This window comes from Taudactylus pleione, unplaced genomic scaffold (genome assembly GCF_031769625.1).
Source record: "Taudactylus pleione unplaced genomic scaffold, aTauple2 ptg000242l, whole genome shotgun sequence".
Classification (NCBI taxonomy): domain Eukaryota; kingdom Metazoa; phylum Chordata; class Amphibia; order Anura; family Myobatrachidae; genus Taudactylus; species Taudactylus pleione.
The window spans coordinates 2,158,821-2,175,764 of NW_028284644.1; the positions used below are offsets into that span (position 1 = coordinate 2,158,821).

Consider the following 16,944-nt stretch of genomic DNA (forward strand, 5'->3'; position numbering starts at 1 on the left):
TCCTATTTGTGTCTCTCCCCTCTAATGTATGTACAGTGGTGAAAAATCTGCAGAGGAGGTTCTCAATAGAATAAAATAAGTTTGATGTAATAATAGGATATAGAATTGTTTTATTTACTTGCAAAATGAATAACAGCCAGTGGTGTTGGCATTGTGTTCTATATTTCATTCTACAACATCCACAAAATTAATTTATCTCATTAAGTCTAAAAACATTTTTGTTCTAATGAAAATTTGCTCCATCCAATCAGCTCCGTCTTAAGATATGCAACGTAAAGGTGGATTTTCTTTTCCATGGATGAATAGATAATATTCATATTAAGTATTCTTTATAGGTTGTGACATATACTGTATATTTGTTCTCAATGTCAACTTGAATCCAACTTGCTACATCATATTCGTACTTGTTTTATTATATAGGCCCCCTGCCTTGTAACTTAGGACTGTTTCAATGTTAATTCATTGAACAGACAGAGCCAGTGTTTATATTTTATTTCATTCAGAAAATGCTTTATTTATAATTTCCACAAGTGATTCTACGTGCAGAATATAAAGACAGAATACTGGAGAAAAAACAGGGACATGAAACAGTTCACGAACAGATCATATTGACATGTGAAAACCTGTGGATGCAAAGGTTCAACAAAGAAGCATCTACAGAAACTCTGCGGAGTGTTTCATCTTAAAGCAGATGTAACGGCTATTCCATCCGGCTGATAGTACATTATATATCCTGGGGAACTGTCCAGCTCAGTAATTCAGTATTTTCTGTAGAGGAAATATTACCATCTTAGAAAATAAAAACTATTCACAGTATAATACAATCAGCTGGGAATGTGCATAAAATGGAAATAAACTAACAAATCAAAGCAATAACCTGCAGCCCGCTCTAGTACTTATAGGGTTACTATTCTCAGCAAAGATTCACAGGCGGCGTTTCTATGCTGATCACGGCACAAACAGCATAAATCTTCAGCCGCTAACCGTCTGCTAAGGTGGCAGCATCAGTAACATTTGTCTCTCTCATTCATTAACATGTAAATTATGAAAATTGGAGCAAACACGATTACGGTAGAAAGAAAAAGCATCACAACATATTATTGGGAATCAACAATACTGCTGATGGGTGATTTGCAGCACAACGCTCAGTAGCAGACAACATAAAAGCGGTATTTTTGGCTCCCGCTGGTCCCTGACATTAGTAGCCATATTAATGGTCACAGAGGGATGCACATTGTTTTGAATTGATGGAGATGTGCATGGAGCAGAGAATAGGAAGAATCATTTCCTGACACAAACACTAGTGTCTGCCCCCTCTCTCTATCCACCAGTGACTGCTATGACTTGTCTAGTCATGCTTCCTGCATCTCCCACTTAAACAGCATAATTGTATCTGCTTTAGCTGACAACAAAGACTATCTAAATTAAACCTCGGCTGCCGTCTTCTAATTTGACAGCATTTTTATTACTAAATAGTGCTTTCTTTGCTAAACTGGGATAAGTCTTTTGCTGTTTCCTTGGATAAACTGCAAAGAGACTTATGGTTCATTAACACTGGCAGCTTTTGCTTGAGAGCCAAAGTCATTTGACTTTCCATACATAACCTTTACAAAGCTGCTTTACATATAAGAATGGCTGCGGAGACAGCAAGTAACATGTGGCAGCTGTTGCAGAGCCCCATGTAAGCCATAGCAATCAATAGCGGGTCTGCAGTCTAAGTTATTATTATTATATAACCGCAGTATATTCCCCAGCACGTTACAGTTGATGACTAATGCAGTAATAAAACTAGACTAGGTATTAACAGGCAAGCAGACAAAGAGGTAAGAGGACAATTCTGGCAAGCTTACAATCTATAGGGAAATAGGAGTTAGATGTAATGCGGTTAATAGTCACGTAGTGCTTATTGGTCTAGTCAGATTACAATGAGAAATAGTGCTTAATCAGGCTATATGACATACTTGCCTAGTGTCTGGGAGACTCCAGAATTTTGGTGTCTCCCAGACTTCCAGGAGAGTAGGTTACCTGACGTCATTCTCAGTGCTGTGAGTCATCATGGCCTTGCCCACTCTGCGTGATTGTGTGATTTGTGCCATTGTACCACAAGGGCAAACCATAATAACATGATTAGCCCCGACATGCATCTCCCCTCTAGGAACAGAAAAATGCTAGGTATGCATGTGATTCAGGGGTCTATTTACTAAGCAGTGTTAGGAGACAGAGTGAAAAGTGATAAGGTGCCAGCCAATCAGCCCCCAACTGTCAGCTGGAGCTGATTGGCTGGCACCTTACCACTTTTCACTCTGTCTCCTAATTCTGCTTAGTAAATAGACCCCTCAGTCATACAGTATGTCCAGTTATACTGCACCACTAAAAATTATTCCTAATTTATTTTGGCAATATGTTTAACATAGTTGGTTGATTGACCACAACTGCAGATAGGCCACAAGGTATGAGCAGTCCCAGGTCTAGGGCAGCAATTTATCGTCCTCATTATACTTGTCATTATAAAGCATTAATAATTATTTAGAATTATCGGTGGAATACGTCCTTTTCTTGCATACATTACACAAGAGGCATGGTGCGGTGGAAGTGGGAAATATTACATCTAGGCAGAACCTATAGACTGGACAGATTCTCTGACCGTTACAGCACAGGGGATTTCTCAGAGGGGTGACAGTCTTATACATAGGGATGAGATTATAGACCAGATAAAGGTGGCACTCCCTGAGAATTACTGTAGGCTAACATAGGGTGTAAGTGAAAATGTGCGATGCTGGTCCCTTAATGATATTGTATACAAAATATTATATAAAAATATAAATGTTATATAACAGTGATGTTGTTTACAATGATCTGGCAGCCTTATATTGCTTGCAGTGTGATAACAAGTATGTGCAAGATAAATAAATAACCAGTGGGCACTAAAACAATAAAATTATAAAGTGGGTTGTAAATCTATGCAATCGGGTCTAGCTGCCCCCACAATGTGGATCTGGATGCTCCACTAACTATAAACGACTGAAAAGAAAAAACAATGGGAGCGCTACTGCTGACACAGTTAGCTTAATTAAACTACAATCTTTACTTGTATCAAAAAAGATGTTTTAAAATCACATAGAGAATATTTTTCCAATGAAGTACAATCAATCAAAATCTTAGAACGATGTTGCACAATTATAAATAAATCAGTGCAAATAAGCAGGGTTAATCAGCAAGCCGTCAGTTGTTAAGCAGCAAGACAAATGTTATTAGTCAGCAAGGTATTCGTTGGTTTTTTAGTATGTCATAGGAAGCCAGGCTATCCAACGTATGGAGCTGGTACTTGCTAGCGTTGTTAGTAGAGGTGAGCGGTTCGGATTCTGTGGAATCCGAACCGCTCCGAACATTGGGGAATCGAGTCCACACAGTGTTCGGGTGTTCCCTGCCTGACTCGGATCCCCGTTCGAGGCCGAGCCGCAGCCTCCTGATGTCGGATTCTCGCGAGAGAATCCGATGTCAGGGCTCCTCTAGTGTAGGGCAGAATGCTGTGATAGCGGTCTGCCCTACACAGATCAAACACACAGCTGCCAGCGGCAGCTGTGTGTTTGCAATGGCAGCCAATGAGAGTCAGGCAGACTCTCATTGGCTGCTGTACGGAGGGAGCCGGTTGGAGCTCACTCATGAGCTCTGTCTTCCGTCTCCCTCCGTTATACAGCAGAGCGGACGGCGGCGGGAGCGGGAATTCAGGTAAGTTTTTTTTTTTTTTTTTATGTGTGTGTGTAAGGGGGCATTACTGGAGGGCATACTACTACTGGGGGCCTGTGCTAAGTGGGGGCCTGCTAATGGGGGGCATACTACTACTGGGGGCCTGCTAAGTGGGGGCCTGCTAAGGTCGGGGCACTACTACTACTAGGGGCCTGCTAGTGGGGGGCATACTACTACTGGGGGCCTGCTAAGGGGGGGCATACTACTACTGGGGGCCTGCTAATGGGGGCACTACTACTACTGGGGGCCTGCTAAGGGGGGGCACTACTACTACTGGGGGACTGCTAAGGGGGGCCATACTACTACTGGGGGCCTGCTAAGTGGGGGCACTACTACTACTGGAGGCCTGCTAAAGGGGGGCATACTACTACTGGGGGCCTGCTACTGGGGGCATACTACTACTGGGGGCCTGCTAAGAGGGGGCATACTACTACTGGGGGCCTGCTAAGGGGGGGGCATACTACTACTGGGGGCCTGCTAAGGGGGGGCATACTACTACTGGGGGCCTGCTAATGGGGGGCATACTACTACTGGGGGCCTGCTAAGGGGGGGCATACCACTACTGGGGGCATGTTAATGGGGGCACTACTACTGGGGGTATGTTAATAGGGGCACTACTACTGGGGGCACTGCTACTGGGGGGTATACTACTTGGGGCATGCTAATGGGGGCCTGCTAATGGGGGGCATACTACTACTGGGGGCACTGCATAGGTGGCCCTACTACTAAGGGGACTGCATAGGGGTCACCACTACTGGGGCCATTGTGTAAGGGACACCACTGCTGGGGGCATTGTATAAGTGGCACTACTTCTGTGGGCATTGTATAAGGGGCATTACTACTGTGGGCTTTGTGTATAAGGGTCACTACTGTGGGTATTGTGTAAAAGGGTCACTACTGTGGGCATTGTGTAAAAGGGTCACACCTGTGAGCATTGTGTAAAAGGGGCACTACTATGTGTTGTAACATAAATAAGAGACACTACTTTATGGTGTAATGTGAATCAGGGGCACTATGTGATGCAATGTGAATAAGATTGTGCACTGTGACTCCTTGGGCCGTAGCCCACTATGTAAACAAGTACTGTGATTCTGCTGGCCGTACCCCACTGGGTGGGTGCACTACTGTTAATTTCTGCCACTGCTGTGTGGCAATGTTTCATAGATGTGCTTTATACTGTGGTGTCTGTGCCGCTGCGCCGCTGCTTTGTCGCTTAGTAACCAGTCAGCTCACTGCAACCTTTGTCCAGTAATGTTGAAAACAATATTATAAGCTGTGAGGTGGTCTAAATTGACTATAAATGACTAGAAATTAATGTTATTGAGGTTAATGATACTCTAAGAAGAAAAAAAAGACCAATTTATGTGATTTTAGCTTTTTTTGTCAATTTTTGTAAAAAAAATCTGAATCCAGTCACCGCAGTTTGCCAAATCCCAATCCAAAGCCGGAAGACGAATTAGAACCAAATCCAAATCCATCAAAAATGGTCCGGCGCACATCCCCAGTTGTTAGTAAGTATTTTAAACTCCCAATATTAGGTTTGCAGTCCACAATCATGCGGGGTAAGTATTCGGCAATCTTTACTTCTACCATGTCCACAGGGGAGGTTAACGGTACCTGATAGGAATCTTATTCCCCGCTGTACAGAGGTCTGGTCCGTGGCGATGTACGGTTCTCACCCGATGGTGACTGTGGCCGAGTCCTCCACTCCTAAGCCATGGCTTCTAATCCACAATGACAACGGGCTGGCCGCACCATGCCACGCTGCTGGGCTTGTTCTGACAGTTTCTAGTAACGGAACTTCCGGCTTCTGGGACATGCGTTCCACCTGCTGTCCAAAGTTAGATCAGTCACTGATGCGTTTCTCTGCCCAAATGGGAGGTGGTTTCATCAGAGGGATAAGCCATAGCTACTGGAGCCTTCATTTATACCCCATGTAAGGGTCAGTGATTGATTGACCAGAGTTAATTGGTTTTAACCCTTTATCGGTTCCACAGTAATTTCACATAATCAAACACATATATTAAAAACAACTCCACTATTTAGAATATTCAATAAAAATGAATGTATCAAAAACAAAAATGGTTCAATATGTTTCCAGAGACCTAAGGTGTCTCTTGTTTATGATGATATCAAGGTGCTTGAAAAAATACATGATTACATTAATCATGGTATTAAGGTGCTTAGCAGACACATACATTTATACATATATAAATATAACAAAACAGAACCAAATAATTCTTCTATCTAATAGGATTAATAACAAGTATGCCTGACTATGTACCGTACACTGAGGAGGCTTACTATTCATCATTCAGGTAACTGAATGACAAGTGCTGGAACCAATAGCATTCAATCAGATATGTTCTTTCCTCTTCTAAAGTGTAACAGAAAACTGACAGTCATAATCTGATTGGCAGATTTGTTTCTATTTCTTCACCAGTTATACCTTTCCTGCTGTGTGTTCACAATGGGCCTGCTTCAGCAAGGAATGCAGCCGCGAATTTGCACGCACCCGGCCGATGTTTGAGTTCTGCGCATGCGCGAACATTCTGCTGCGATCAGGAGGCGATCGCAGAGAGCATGTATTGATTGACAGAATGTGACAGTTTGGGGGTGGTAGCGGTGGGTGGTCAGTAAAACGCAAGAGTGCCAGTGCATTTGAACGCCGTTACAGGGGCCTGTATAATTAAGCTCCTGCGCCGGAAGACGCAGCCAGGGCTCTAGATGCACACAGGAAACAGCCCAAATCCTGAGTGAGGTCAGGTCAACCACTATTATGCTAATGGTTTGATGGTTCTCGATGTTACCGATGTCTTCTCTGTATAGCGAGGTATTGCAGATGGGAGTAAAGATAAGGGGGTGGCATTATGTTGTGCCGGGCGTCTGCATTTTGTGCTGCAGCAACATTACGTTTGCAGTCATTAGCTTATTTTCGCAGCTGCCAGGTGCGTGCGTAGGCAGACTTGCGTTCCTTGCTGAATCAGGCCCAATATCCTATCCCAGTCTATTATATACAATTAGTCGTATAAAAAAGCATGCAACCTTGTACTGAAGAGTACATTATTACATTACAGTTTTATGTGCATTATCGCAATGTCATGATGGCAGTATTGTCTAATTATTTTGCAGATTCGACATTTCGCTATACAGGCAGCCCAGATAGCCTCCGTTCTCGCGCTCCCATGATCACTCCGGATCTGGAGAGCGGTGTTAAAGTCTGGCACTTGGTAAAAAATCATGAACATGGAGATCAGAAAGAGGGTGATCGGGGGAGCAAGATGGTTTCTGAAATCTACCTGACACGGCTGCTAGCCACCAAGGTAAATGGAGCTCAAAGTGATACAGAATAGTTTTCTCTATTCTCTACCAAGAATGGCTTCAGTTACAGCACCTGAGGTGTTTGACGGTCCAGTTTAGATGTTTAGATACATTTTGGCTTTTCCATAGTACTTATGGAACAACTTTATAACAGGAATATATAAAACTATATGATATTGGGATTGATGTGTCAATCAGTGGAGAAGTGGACCAGTGCAACTAATCAGCTTTCAAGTAGCATATATCAAGTGCATTCTATAAAATGATAGGTAGAAGCTTATTGGTTGCTATGGTTCATCTTTCACTGATTAATAAAACTCCTAGTAAGTTTCTTAAATAAATATTATTATATCTTGGTGTGAGGGAACTAGGGAGAAAGACCATAATGTTACAGTAAATCCCAAACAGATATTGCACAAGGACATTTTCCAAATTCAACATCATAGCGCAAGTTTAAATTAGAGAAGTTGGGGATATTTTAAAATTATCCTGTCCAACTGGGGTGTTTTTCTTTAATCAAGTTTAAAAATAGCATATGCAAACCCAGAAACTGCTTGAACAGGAGTATATAGAACTTAAATAACTCACATATTAATGATTTATTCTGAAGGGAACACTACAGAAGTTTGTGGATGACCTCTTTGAGACGCTGTTCAGCACAGTGCACCGTGGGAGTGCCCTACCTCTTGCTATAAAGTACATGTTTGATTTCCTGGATGAACAGGCAGACAGACACAGTATCTATGATACAGATGTAAGACACACTTGGAAAAGCAACTGGTAAGTCAATTAGGAATGGAATAAAAAGATTGTAGCAATGGTGGTACCAAGCCCTATGATAGATAGATAGATAGATAGATAGATAGATAGATAGATAGATAGATAAATACACTCTAGTACTATTGTAATACTAAGTTAATGTTTTCTTCCTGTTAATTTGAAGTAGTTTTGGCATTCTCCTCTAACCACTGTTCTGTGATTTTGCCCACAGAACTTACAGTCACTGGATGTTTTTTGTGTACACATCATTCTCTGTAAACTCTACTGCATCACAATCTCAGGAGATCATCAGATTCTAAGATACTCAAACCACCCCATCTGGCACAAACAACCATACTATGGTCATTTCTTTCCCATTCTGGTGTTTGGTCTGAGTAACAACTGAACCTCTTGACCATGGGCCTGATTCTGTAAGAATCACGCAGGCAGCTTTGCAATTGCGATCCTTGCAGACATGGTAATGCAGCAGGCGGCATCACGCCTCCTGTGCATTACTTAACCGAGCTGTGTTGTCCAATGCAGCATCGGTTAATCTGCATACCATCGGCCGGCTGCGGTGACCCATGGGGTCCGGCAGCAGGCTGCCACAGTTTAGAGGAAGAGGCCAGGAAATCGGGTGACAAAGATCCTGGCTTCTTCCCTCCCCCGCAATGGTGGCGACACGCCTCTGTTTCTGGAAATGGAGGGCATCGCCGCCCACAAATGTTTGCGTACGGGCTTGCAGACCCGTTCTGAATTCAGAATGGGTCTGGCACCTGCGCAGATTCCCAAACATCGGGAATTTGCACGGCTGAATCAGGCCCCATGTCTTCAGGTTTTTGTGCATTAAGTTTCTGCCACATTGTTAGCCGATTAGATATTTGTATTGACTAGCAGATGTACCTAATAATTTGGCCACTAAGTGCAGGTCATAAACTGGAAAAAGAGTATGAATTAAGAGTGGAACAGGAGGCAGAATAGGAAAGGACATGTGAGACAAATCATGATAAAATGTTAACTTATCGATGCTTGAATTTTCCTAATTTCACACATACAGCCTACCGCTCCGGTTTTGGGTGAATGTCATTAAGAATCCACAGTTTGTGTTTGACATCCACAAGGGCAGTATCACTGATGCCTGCTTGTCTGTAGTGGCACAGACCTTCATGGACTCTTGTTCCACCTCGGAGCATCGGCTTGGGAAAGATTCCCCCAGTAACAAACTTCTCTATGCTAAAGATATCCCCAACTACAAGAACTGGGTGGAGAGGTCAGTATGCAGAGCCAGTAATACTATATTTATGGAATCTTTCCTATTTTGAATGTAGATAAATATTGTATAGGGGAAACTCAATTCATGGCAATGTGCCGTTTGTAGCCATTCACCATGAAAGTTTTTCCTCGCACGCAGGAGAGGTGCTAAGGAAAACCTGAGATGTACAGCCTACCGTAGGCGGCTGATACTGTATGTGCTCAACCAAGCAATCCAATGATATTATGTGACATATGAATTGAACTGTCCCTTATATTTTCACAATGAAAAGAAGTGTTAATAGTAGATGCTATTTTATATGAGAATAATATTGTATATAAGAATGAGATTATAACCTCATTATATGATTGGCTCATGTGACAACTTCTTCTTTGCAGGTACTATGCCGACATTTCCAAGCTCCCAGCCATCAGTGACCAGGACATGAATGCCTACCTCGCAGAGCAGTCTCGCATGCACGCATCTGAGTTTAATATGCTAAGCGCATTGAATGAAATCTACTCTTATGTCAGTAAATACAGTGTGGAGGTGAGAAATGACAAGAGAGCCTGAAAACTACCATTTAGAGGGAAGCGGCATAGCCGGGCTGAACAGTAAACTTGTCAATGAAAGTGTATGAACTGTTGCATGATCAATATGTTTTTGTATGCGAGTTGGCACATCTTTTTCCTGGTGGACAGAGAGTACTGTAATAGAGATGCACTAATAGATCTAGTGTTTGTTTAAAGTTTATTAATATGAAAATCAGATGAACTTAAAGGCTGGTAAAGAATGTGAATATATTGTTCAGAGAACAGGTTAACTCAATCCTGACTAATAAACTTTAAACAAACACTTCATCCATTATTGCATCTTTGATACATCGCTCTATGGGTTGCTGATTCAGAGATACATGCACACAGTCCAGCTACAGACAGCCTGCTGCCGTTTCTGGGCTGGGACGGGGCGGTGATGGCCTCCGTTTCCCTTTTTTTCTTTTTCTGTTTCTTCATTTTGGCTGATGGGGATATCCTGGCCTTCTCTGAGCAACTGTGATCACCGGCTTGAGTGACCTCATGGCAGAGTCAGTGGCGCCGAGAGGGGGAGGGGAGCGGGTACAGATTACCCGGGCTTCCTGAGGGGCCTGGCAGGGGCCCGGGTCCGGCGCCGCTCCCTCCTCCCTTCTCTCTCTCTCAGCAGCCCAGCACACAGCGTGTGCTGAGCTGCAGTGGGAGACTGCTCGTGGCTGCTGAGCAGCAGCCACAACAGCCTCTTGTGCCTGTGGGAGGGGAGCGATCACACTGATCGCGCCCCCCCCTGGCTTTGCGCCGGGCTGAGGGGCTTACAGCGCCACCCCTCCCTGGCACTGCAAAACTGGGTTTTTGGGGTTTTTTTGCTTGAGAGGGTGTGGCCACGCCTCCCGTGATTAGGCCATGCCCCCTCTGTACCTGGGCCCGCCGCAGCTCTATACGGCCCTGGGCAGCGTTTCACGCAGATGATCCAATGTTGTGTCAAAGGACGCAGCTTGGATCAGTAGTGCATGCAGGAGGCGTGATGCCTCCTGCTGCATTACCATAACAGTGCTATCACAGCTGCCACCCTGTTAGCATCTGCAATAGCTGATCCGTCTGAGGCTGAACCACCCCTTATGTTCACTAGTAAATCTGATTACCTACTGAGGTAGCAGTAATCAAAGATTGTTAATCTCAACTAGATGTGTCATTCTGAACCTGTGTACAGGGCACACTCTTCCTACTTACCTGCTTACATGAGTCTACACAATTATACATCTGATGATAATGTGTAAATATTAAACATTGCATGTGCTCTTGGGTGACAGTTGGACAAGCACCTCTCTTAACTAATGAAGACCTATTAGTAACAACAAGAGCTGGTTCAGCACACATGCATGCTACCATGCCTGGATGACAGTAGGAAATACATTAAAGGTGAAAATGTACATATGTGTGAGGATCCATAAGATTTGGCACTCAACGATTCCTTGATCCGTCTATCACAATCAATAGAGAACATGATGTTTAAATGAAAAGATTCTGCTTTGGTAGTATCAAGGAAAGAGTCGCTGGGTGCCTACCTCAATTCAGAGATGGGTTCCTACCTCCTCCTGAGGCTTTCATTATACAGCCAATGGGCAACATGCTGCTGATTATAGTGATCACAGCCTCCCTTGATCACTGCAGATGTCAGAGACCCCTTCTGGGTGTCAGTTACATTAGCAGACCCCAGTAATGTGATATTTTGCATTTATATTTAGTTATGCAATTATCCTTTAAGTATTCATAATATGTGAAAATATCAAAATAAGCAAGTAACATTTAAGTCATAATGATTATTAATTATTGTTTTCATGTGACTATTAATAGTCCCATAGATAGCTCTTCTGTAAAATAGATGCTGTCGGGCAGGAGAGTATGTAATATTTTTCTACAGTATAATTTATGTATATACCTACTTCATCTGGGCTACTCCCACAGTCAATATTAGGTGAACTAAGCTAAAATAGATCACTACATGAATCCCACGCTTTAGAAGCACTTTATACTATGAGGTATATTCCAAATTGGTTTGCGACACAGGTAGACTTGGCAGTTTCTCTTTGTTTAACACATTTTTTTTATTAAATTAGATGTTATTTATTAATAAACAATATATCCTGGAGAAAACACTTCTTATCTATTTGTAAAATACATACTCACCAGTGTGCTAAGATATGCATCCCTTCAGTGACAGCTCAGTGCTGTGCAAGCACATTAGGATTGGTGTTGTATTGTTTTTGTCGATTTTATACTTTTTTCCTGACCAGCTCTGGATAAAAGTGCTATCATAAACTAGATGCATAATATACCCTACGGCATGATACTGGTTGTGATTGACAGCTGAATAGCCAGTTGATAACCACTACAAGTTGACACAATAATAGCTTCTCAAATGTCATTGTTTATTCCACACAAACCCTGAAATTTCATGTTTGAAGGCCTATTTCTGTTTCGTGATAGGTTGGCCTGATGTGGTAAAACATACCATCTAGGTCATCAGAGGATTAGATTTTAGGTTAGGGGCTTTTTATTTTTGCTTTATTTTATTTAATTTTTTTTTAAACATCCCATTTACCATCTACGGAATGTACTATATAAATGACATATGCCTTGTTCTACACTGTAGATAAAATCTCCATCTTCTTTTATGTAGCTAATCACAGCCTTGGAACAGGATGAGCAGGGGCGCCGACACCGATTAGCCTACAAAGTGGAGCAGCTGATAGGGGCCATGAGTTTTGACAGCTGAATTTCAGTGCATCCCCTTAATGACAGAAAGGGGACAGACTTGTGGCAAAGACTCTTATGACTGAGAGCTGCAGGCTTCCATGGACATTCCTTGCAACTGTGAAAACACACATAAAGCGTCAGTAGGTATTACTGTGGAGTACCTTGCAGAATGTGGAAAGCAGCCAAACCAGCTCCACACTCACCATTCCTCCTGAGAACCTGAAGACGTCACCTGAGTTTCCACAAGCCCAGCAGGTTGCTGATTGCATGTTGTATGTAAATTAAGAGACTGCATAACCGGAAAAGACTCAATTCCTCTATTTGTTGGTTTGGTTGTTTGTTTAGCTTGTTTTCTCTTTAAAGGACTCATATTTTAGTATTATTTATTGCTTATTGGGAAGGGTGTGAAATGGGGGAAGAGTACATTATTTTTCATCCCTAAATGAGAAACAGAAAGGGAATTTTTCATAGATTTCAGTTCTTAGATAGCCACTCTTGGCATATTTTGCACTGGTTCAATGATGACTTTCAAGAGTTGAAAAACAGAGAACTGTGGAACTCTGCAATGTATATCCACATCCAGCTGGTCTACTAGAGGACTTGCGCTCCATCATCTGTCTAATATGAAGCTGTACTGAAGGTCACTTCAAATTCACCAGCTGATTCAATTATGTATTTCTCATATCAAGAGGCATGTGTCCATTAACCCAGTGGAATGACCCCTTAGCTTCTTTATGAACATGTAACAAATTCCATTGCTTTCTGTACCTAAACTGTGGCCTACAGCTTTTCACAGAAGGTCTTGAGATCCATGAAAATAACAAGTTTGGTTGTAAGAAAGTATAGTGTGCATTATTAGTGTGTCAAACTTATTTCAGAATATTTAGAAGAAAACATAATATATTTCACAGGGAATGCCCTATTACCAGCCCTCTATTGAATATGGTATATTGAAAGCATTACATTCATATACCAGTTTACATTGCACAATTCCTAACAACCTACAGCCTTCATGACCAAAAACGACATCAATGGTATTAAACATGTTGATTATTATAGTAACACTATGCATGTTGTTTAGGGGCATATCTTGGTGATTAGTCTCTACAAAGATCACAAATTAATTACAAGCCACTATATTTAAATATCAGAGTTAATGCATAGTGTTCTAGGCAGGGATAATATGTAACATAGGTGTGCATTGAGCATAGACATTAAATATATATGAAGGCCTACTCTTGAACTGTCTTCTTTTAATCCCATTGCTTTTATTGTGATGTTATCAGATCTGGGAATTTATTGACCTTATGATTTTATTGTAATCCTAAGGCCATGTAAACATAGGCATTTATATATATTTATGATATGTCTCATTAATCAAAAGTGAACGTAAATAGCAATTAGACTTTAAATTACCGAATAGACTATTAAGCGCGACAACAGATTACCTATGAAGATTTCCTGTGCTGTTCTATGTTATGAAATACTAATTTTGCAGCTGGTAAAACTTCAGTGAAACATTAATGACATTGTGCCAAACAAACAATCATGTACAATGGTTTCTTCTGAGTAACTATAACCATACCAATGTGCTGGCTTGGGAGTTTATGTATAATTTAGCTATGTGCCAATGTGGTAGTAAGTGGATTTTGGTACAGAGCAGTATTGAGCCTTGACTACCAGTAAAAACAGTTATTTTTGTAATTGATTGAAAAAAAATAGAATAAAAGGTATATGTCTCTTACAGATGACAAGGTGTAATAAATCTTAGCATTATCCGCGGTGTCCTAGCTAGAGAATGTTTACTCTGTAATAATCATAAAAAGGCACTGGCTCGTTTGAATTAAAATTTTACAGTTTTACAATGCAAATGTGTTTTATGATCATTGCAATTTTGTTTTTCAAATTTATCCTAAACACACTTAAAACTGCAGGGTTTTTGTTTCACATCGCCTTACAATTATCTCCTTTGTTCATAAACAGATTTCTTCTACCCGCTAAAATAAGATGTCTTAATAATATAGCTGGCAGGACAAAGCCATACAGTTTGGGGTATGACTGAGACAAGTCCACTAATCATTGCCATGATCTGAAAATACATTTGGATATTATTGTTTTTTTCCTAATGGGCCTAATCATATATGAAAATCCTATAGGGCTATCACTGATATGAGCCATCTGTGTCATTTCAGATAACCAGCGCAGGCCACGCATACTGTGATATCATTGACAATATTTTCCTGATATCGCCATATGTGGTCCCAAACAACAGCAATGCTTGTGAATGATCCATGCAAAATCAATTGTATTCTTATTGATCATGTCTGCCAATGTAGTTCTCAGATGAGCTCTATCTGCATGTGTGTGTGCAGTCATTTGGTGAAAATACTAACAGGCCTATGTGGTTTGCCTGCTCTGCTGAACCTGGCCACATTCTGGTGCTTGGGCCTGAGTGGCAGTTTGGTCAGCTCAAGTCACAGCTTAATGCCATTTACTCAATGGTGTTGTCTTTTAGAACATAAAACATTATTTAAATGCAGATTGTACCAACATTTACTGACCATTGACCTTTATTTAATTACATGCAGAAGTATTTTAAATATTTCAAAAATCACTGTAAAGTCACCAGTGAAACCAATATTAGCAAACCATTACTTTCCATGCTTTCCCAAATCCTGTTTACTATATGTTGTAAGACCGCAGAGAACGGTTACAAAAGAGAAACGCGTCACTTACTCAACTCTATTGAATTAACACCTGGATCTTCTGCTATCCAGGTACCATGTGTTCAGTGTAGTCATAAGCATTGCCCCCCAGGTCATATGTTTACAGCAGCCATTACTTGAAATAGCATTGGATATTTATTTTGTATCACTTTGTTTGTAATTTCCGCTCTTGGAACACCTGCGTCATGTCATTTTGATTGGTGGTTTAAGTAGGTCAGATGCAACATTCCTTAACTTACTAATTTGTACAGTGCTAAAGTAGGTGTCACCTGTAAGTAGCTTCAGGGGATCAGTGTTTCTAACAAATTTTAATAATCATCACTATGTTCAAAAAATGTTTTAGCTAATAGAAATGTGTTTATGTCTATGGTACTGTTTATGTACCTCCAGGAGAATGTGACTAATGCAACCCACTTTCAAATGCAATTTGCCAATTCCCCACCTGCAGACCAAAGCCCCCTTTGACCTTCTGTCACTCAGTCCCACTTGAGTCCAACTAATGTATTGCTGGGCAATACTTTGCTGGCCGTTTGGGTATTCTAAGGTTTTATCTGTACGTGATGTTCGCAATTGTTGACCTTGTACTTCAGCCTCTGTTACCCCACTTTGTCTCCTGCATTCCAGAGTTTGTTAAACCATATGCCTTCTTGCCAAACACTTATATAAAGCAAATAGTTACTGTATTTTTGGTAGTTGAATGAAAGTTATACTGTATTGTTTATATTACAATTCTGTCTGTTTACCAAGAACTGTAGGTCTGTTATATTAACTCTGTTATCTCCTTTTAGAATTATATGCAGGTTGGAATAAAATAGCTGACAAAAAAATGAAGGAAACAAAAATGTAAGGTTGTGCCAAAATCTGGACGGCTCACTCCTCCATAAACGTCTTTACTTTCCCACTGATGATACTTATGTTTCTCAATGTGTCACATGACAACCCAAACCACCCAATCAGATTGCAGAATGTCAGGGCACCCAGCTCTCCAGTTCCACTGCACTTCTGTACGATAATTGTGTCTTTGTTTTTCCCTATTATTTTTGTATGTCTGCCTTGCTTCTTTTCTGTCATTTTTACAGTTGTTGTGAAAAAAAAATGTAAGAAAGTTTTAATTATTTAAAAAATGTTCGGAGACAAAAAAAGTTTTGTTATTATTTTAATATATTATTGTGTACCTATTGTAAATATGAAACACTCCTATTTTGCAAGCCAAGGACCCACTTTGTACTATTGTTATATATAAATAAAGTTTACTGGAAAAACACTACTGTTTTTTGAATAATGACAATAATAAAGCAGACTAATAATGGCAGGACCCGACTTTCTAAATATATTTAAATTTAGGTTTCATGTTATAAACGGAGAAGAACGGAGAGCAAATATTATCATATATAATATCATTGTCAAATCTATTGAACCATAATGGGTAAGAAGAGCGAAGGTAAATGGAGATAACAGATCTGATAGAAAAATAGAGACCATGAACATTTAAATGCTTATAGAACAACAACATGAGCTGTAATAGGAAAGCTCTGAAAGCATTTAAAAATAAAGGAACATTTATCTATGTCATGTCACCAGCGGGGACACAAGCAGAAAAAAAACTGCTTAATATTACAAGTTAAATACAGTAAAGCCTATCTTCCTGCAGATCAAAGATACACTATGTAGGCAAAAGTGATTGCACATCCCCGCACAAGTGAAATGCATACCATTGCATACGAGTTCCAATGGCCACTAATGTGGCGGTGTTGACAAGAACTCTTAGTAGGGAGGCCTATGCACTTGCAGTTCTACAGGAACAATTAATATTTTTATCAGGACGACAATGCCACCTGACATGTTTCCGGGG

General features: G+C 41.0%; 1 protein-coding gene across 1 annotated transcript in view; it reads left to right on the forward strand.

Moving 5' to 3' along the window:
- The window catches only part of PLXNA2 (plexin A2), a 260,221-nt gene extending 243,865 nt beyond the window's left edge, over nucleotides 1–16,356 (forward strand). Inside the window, exons 27-31 of the mRNA XM_088479576.1 lie at nucleotides 6,880–7,070; nucleotides 7,679–7,848; nucleotides 8,885–9,097; nucleotides 9,478–9,628; nucleotides 12,290–16,356. Coding sequence (XP_088335702.1) covers nucleotides 6,880–7,070; nucleotides 7,679–7,848; nucleotides 8,885–9,097; nucleotides 9,478–9,628; nucleotides 12,290–12,385 — 821 coding nt within the window. The 3' untranslated portion in view covers nucleotides 12,386–16,356. The remainder of the gene's footprint in view (nucleotides 1–6,879; nucleotides 7,071–7,678; nucleotides 7,849–8,884; nucleotides 9,098–9,477; nucleotides 9,629–12,289) is intronic.
- The last annotated feature ends 588 nt before the right edge of the window (nucleotides 16,357–16,944 follow it).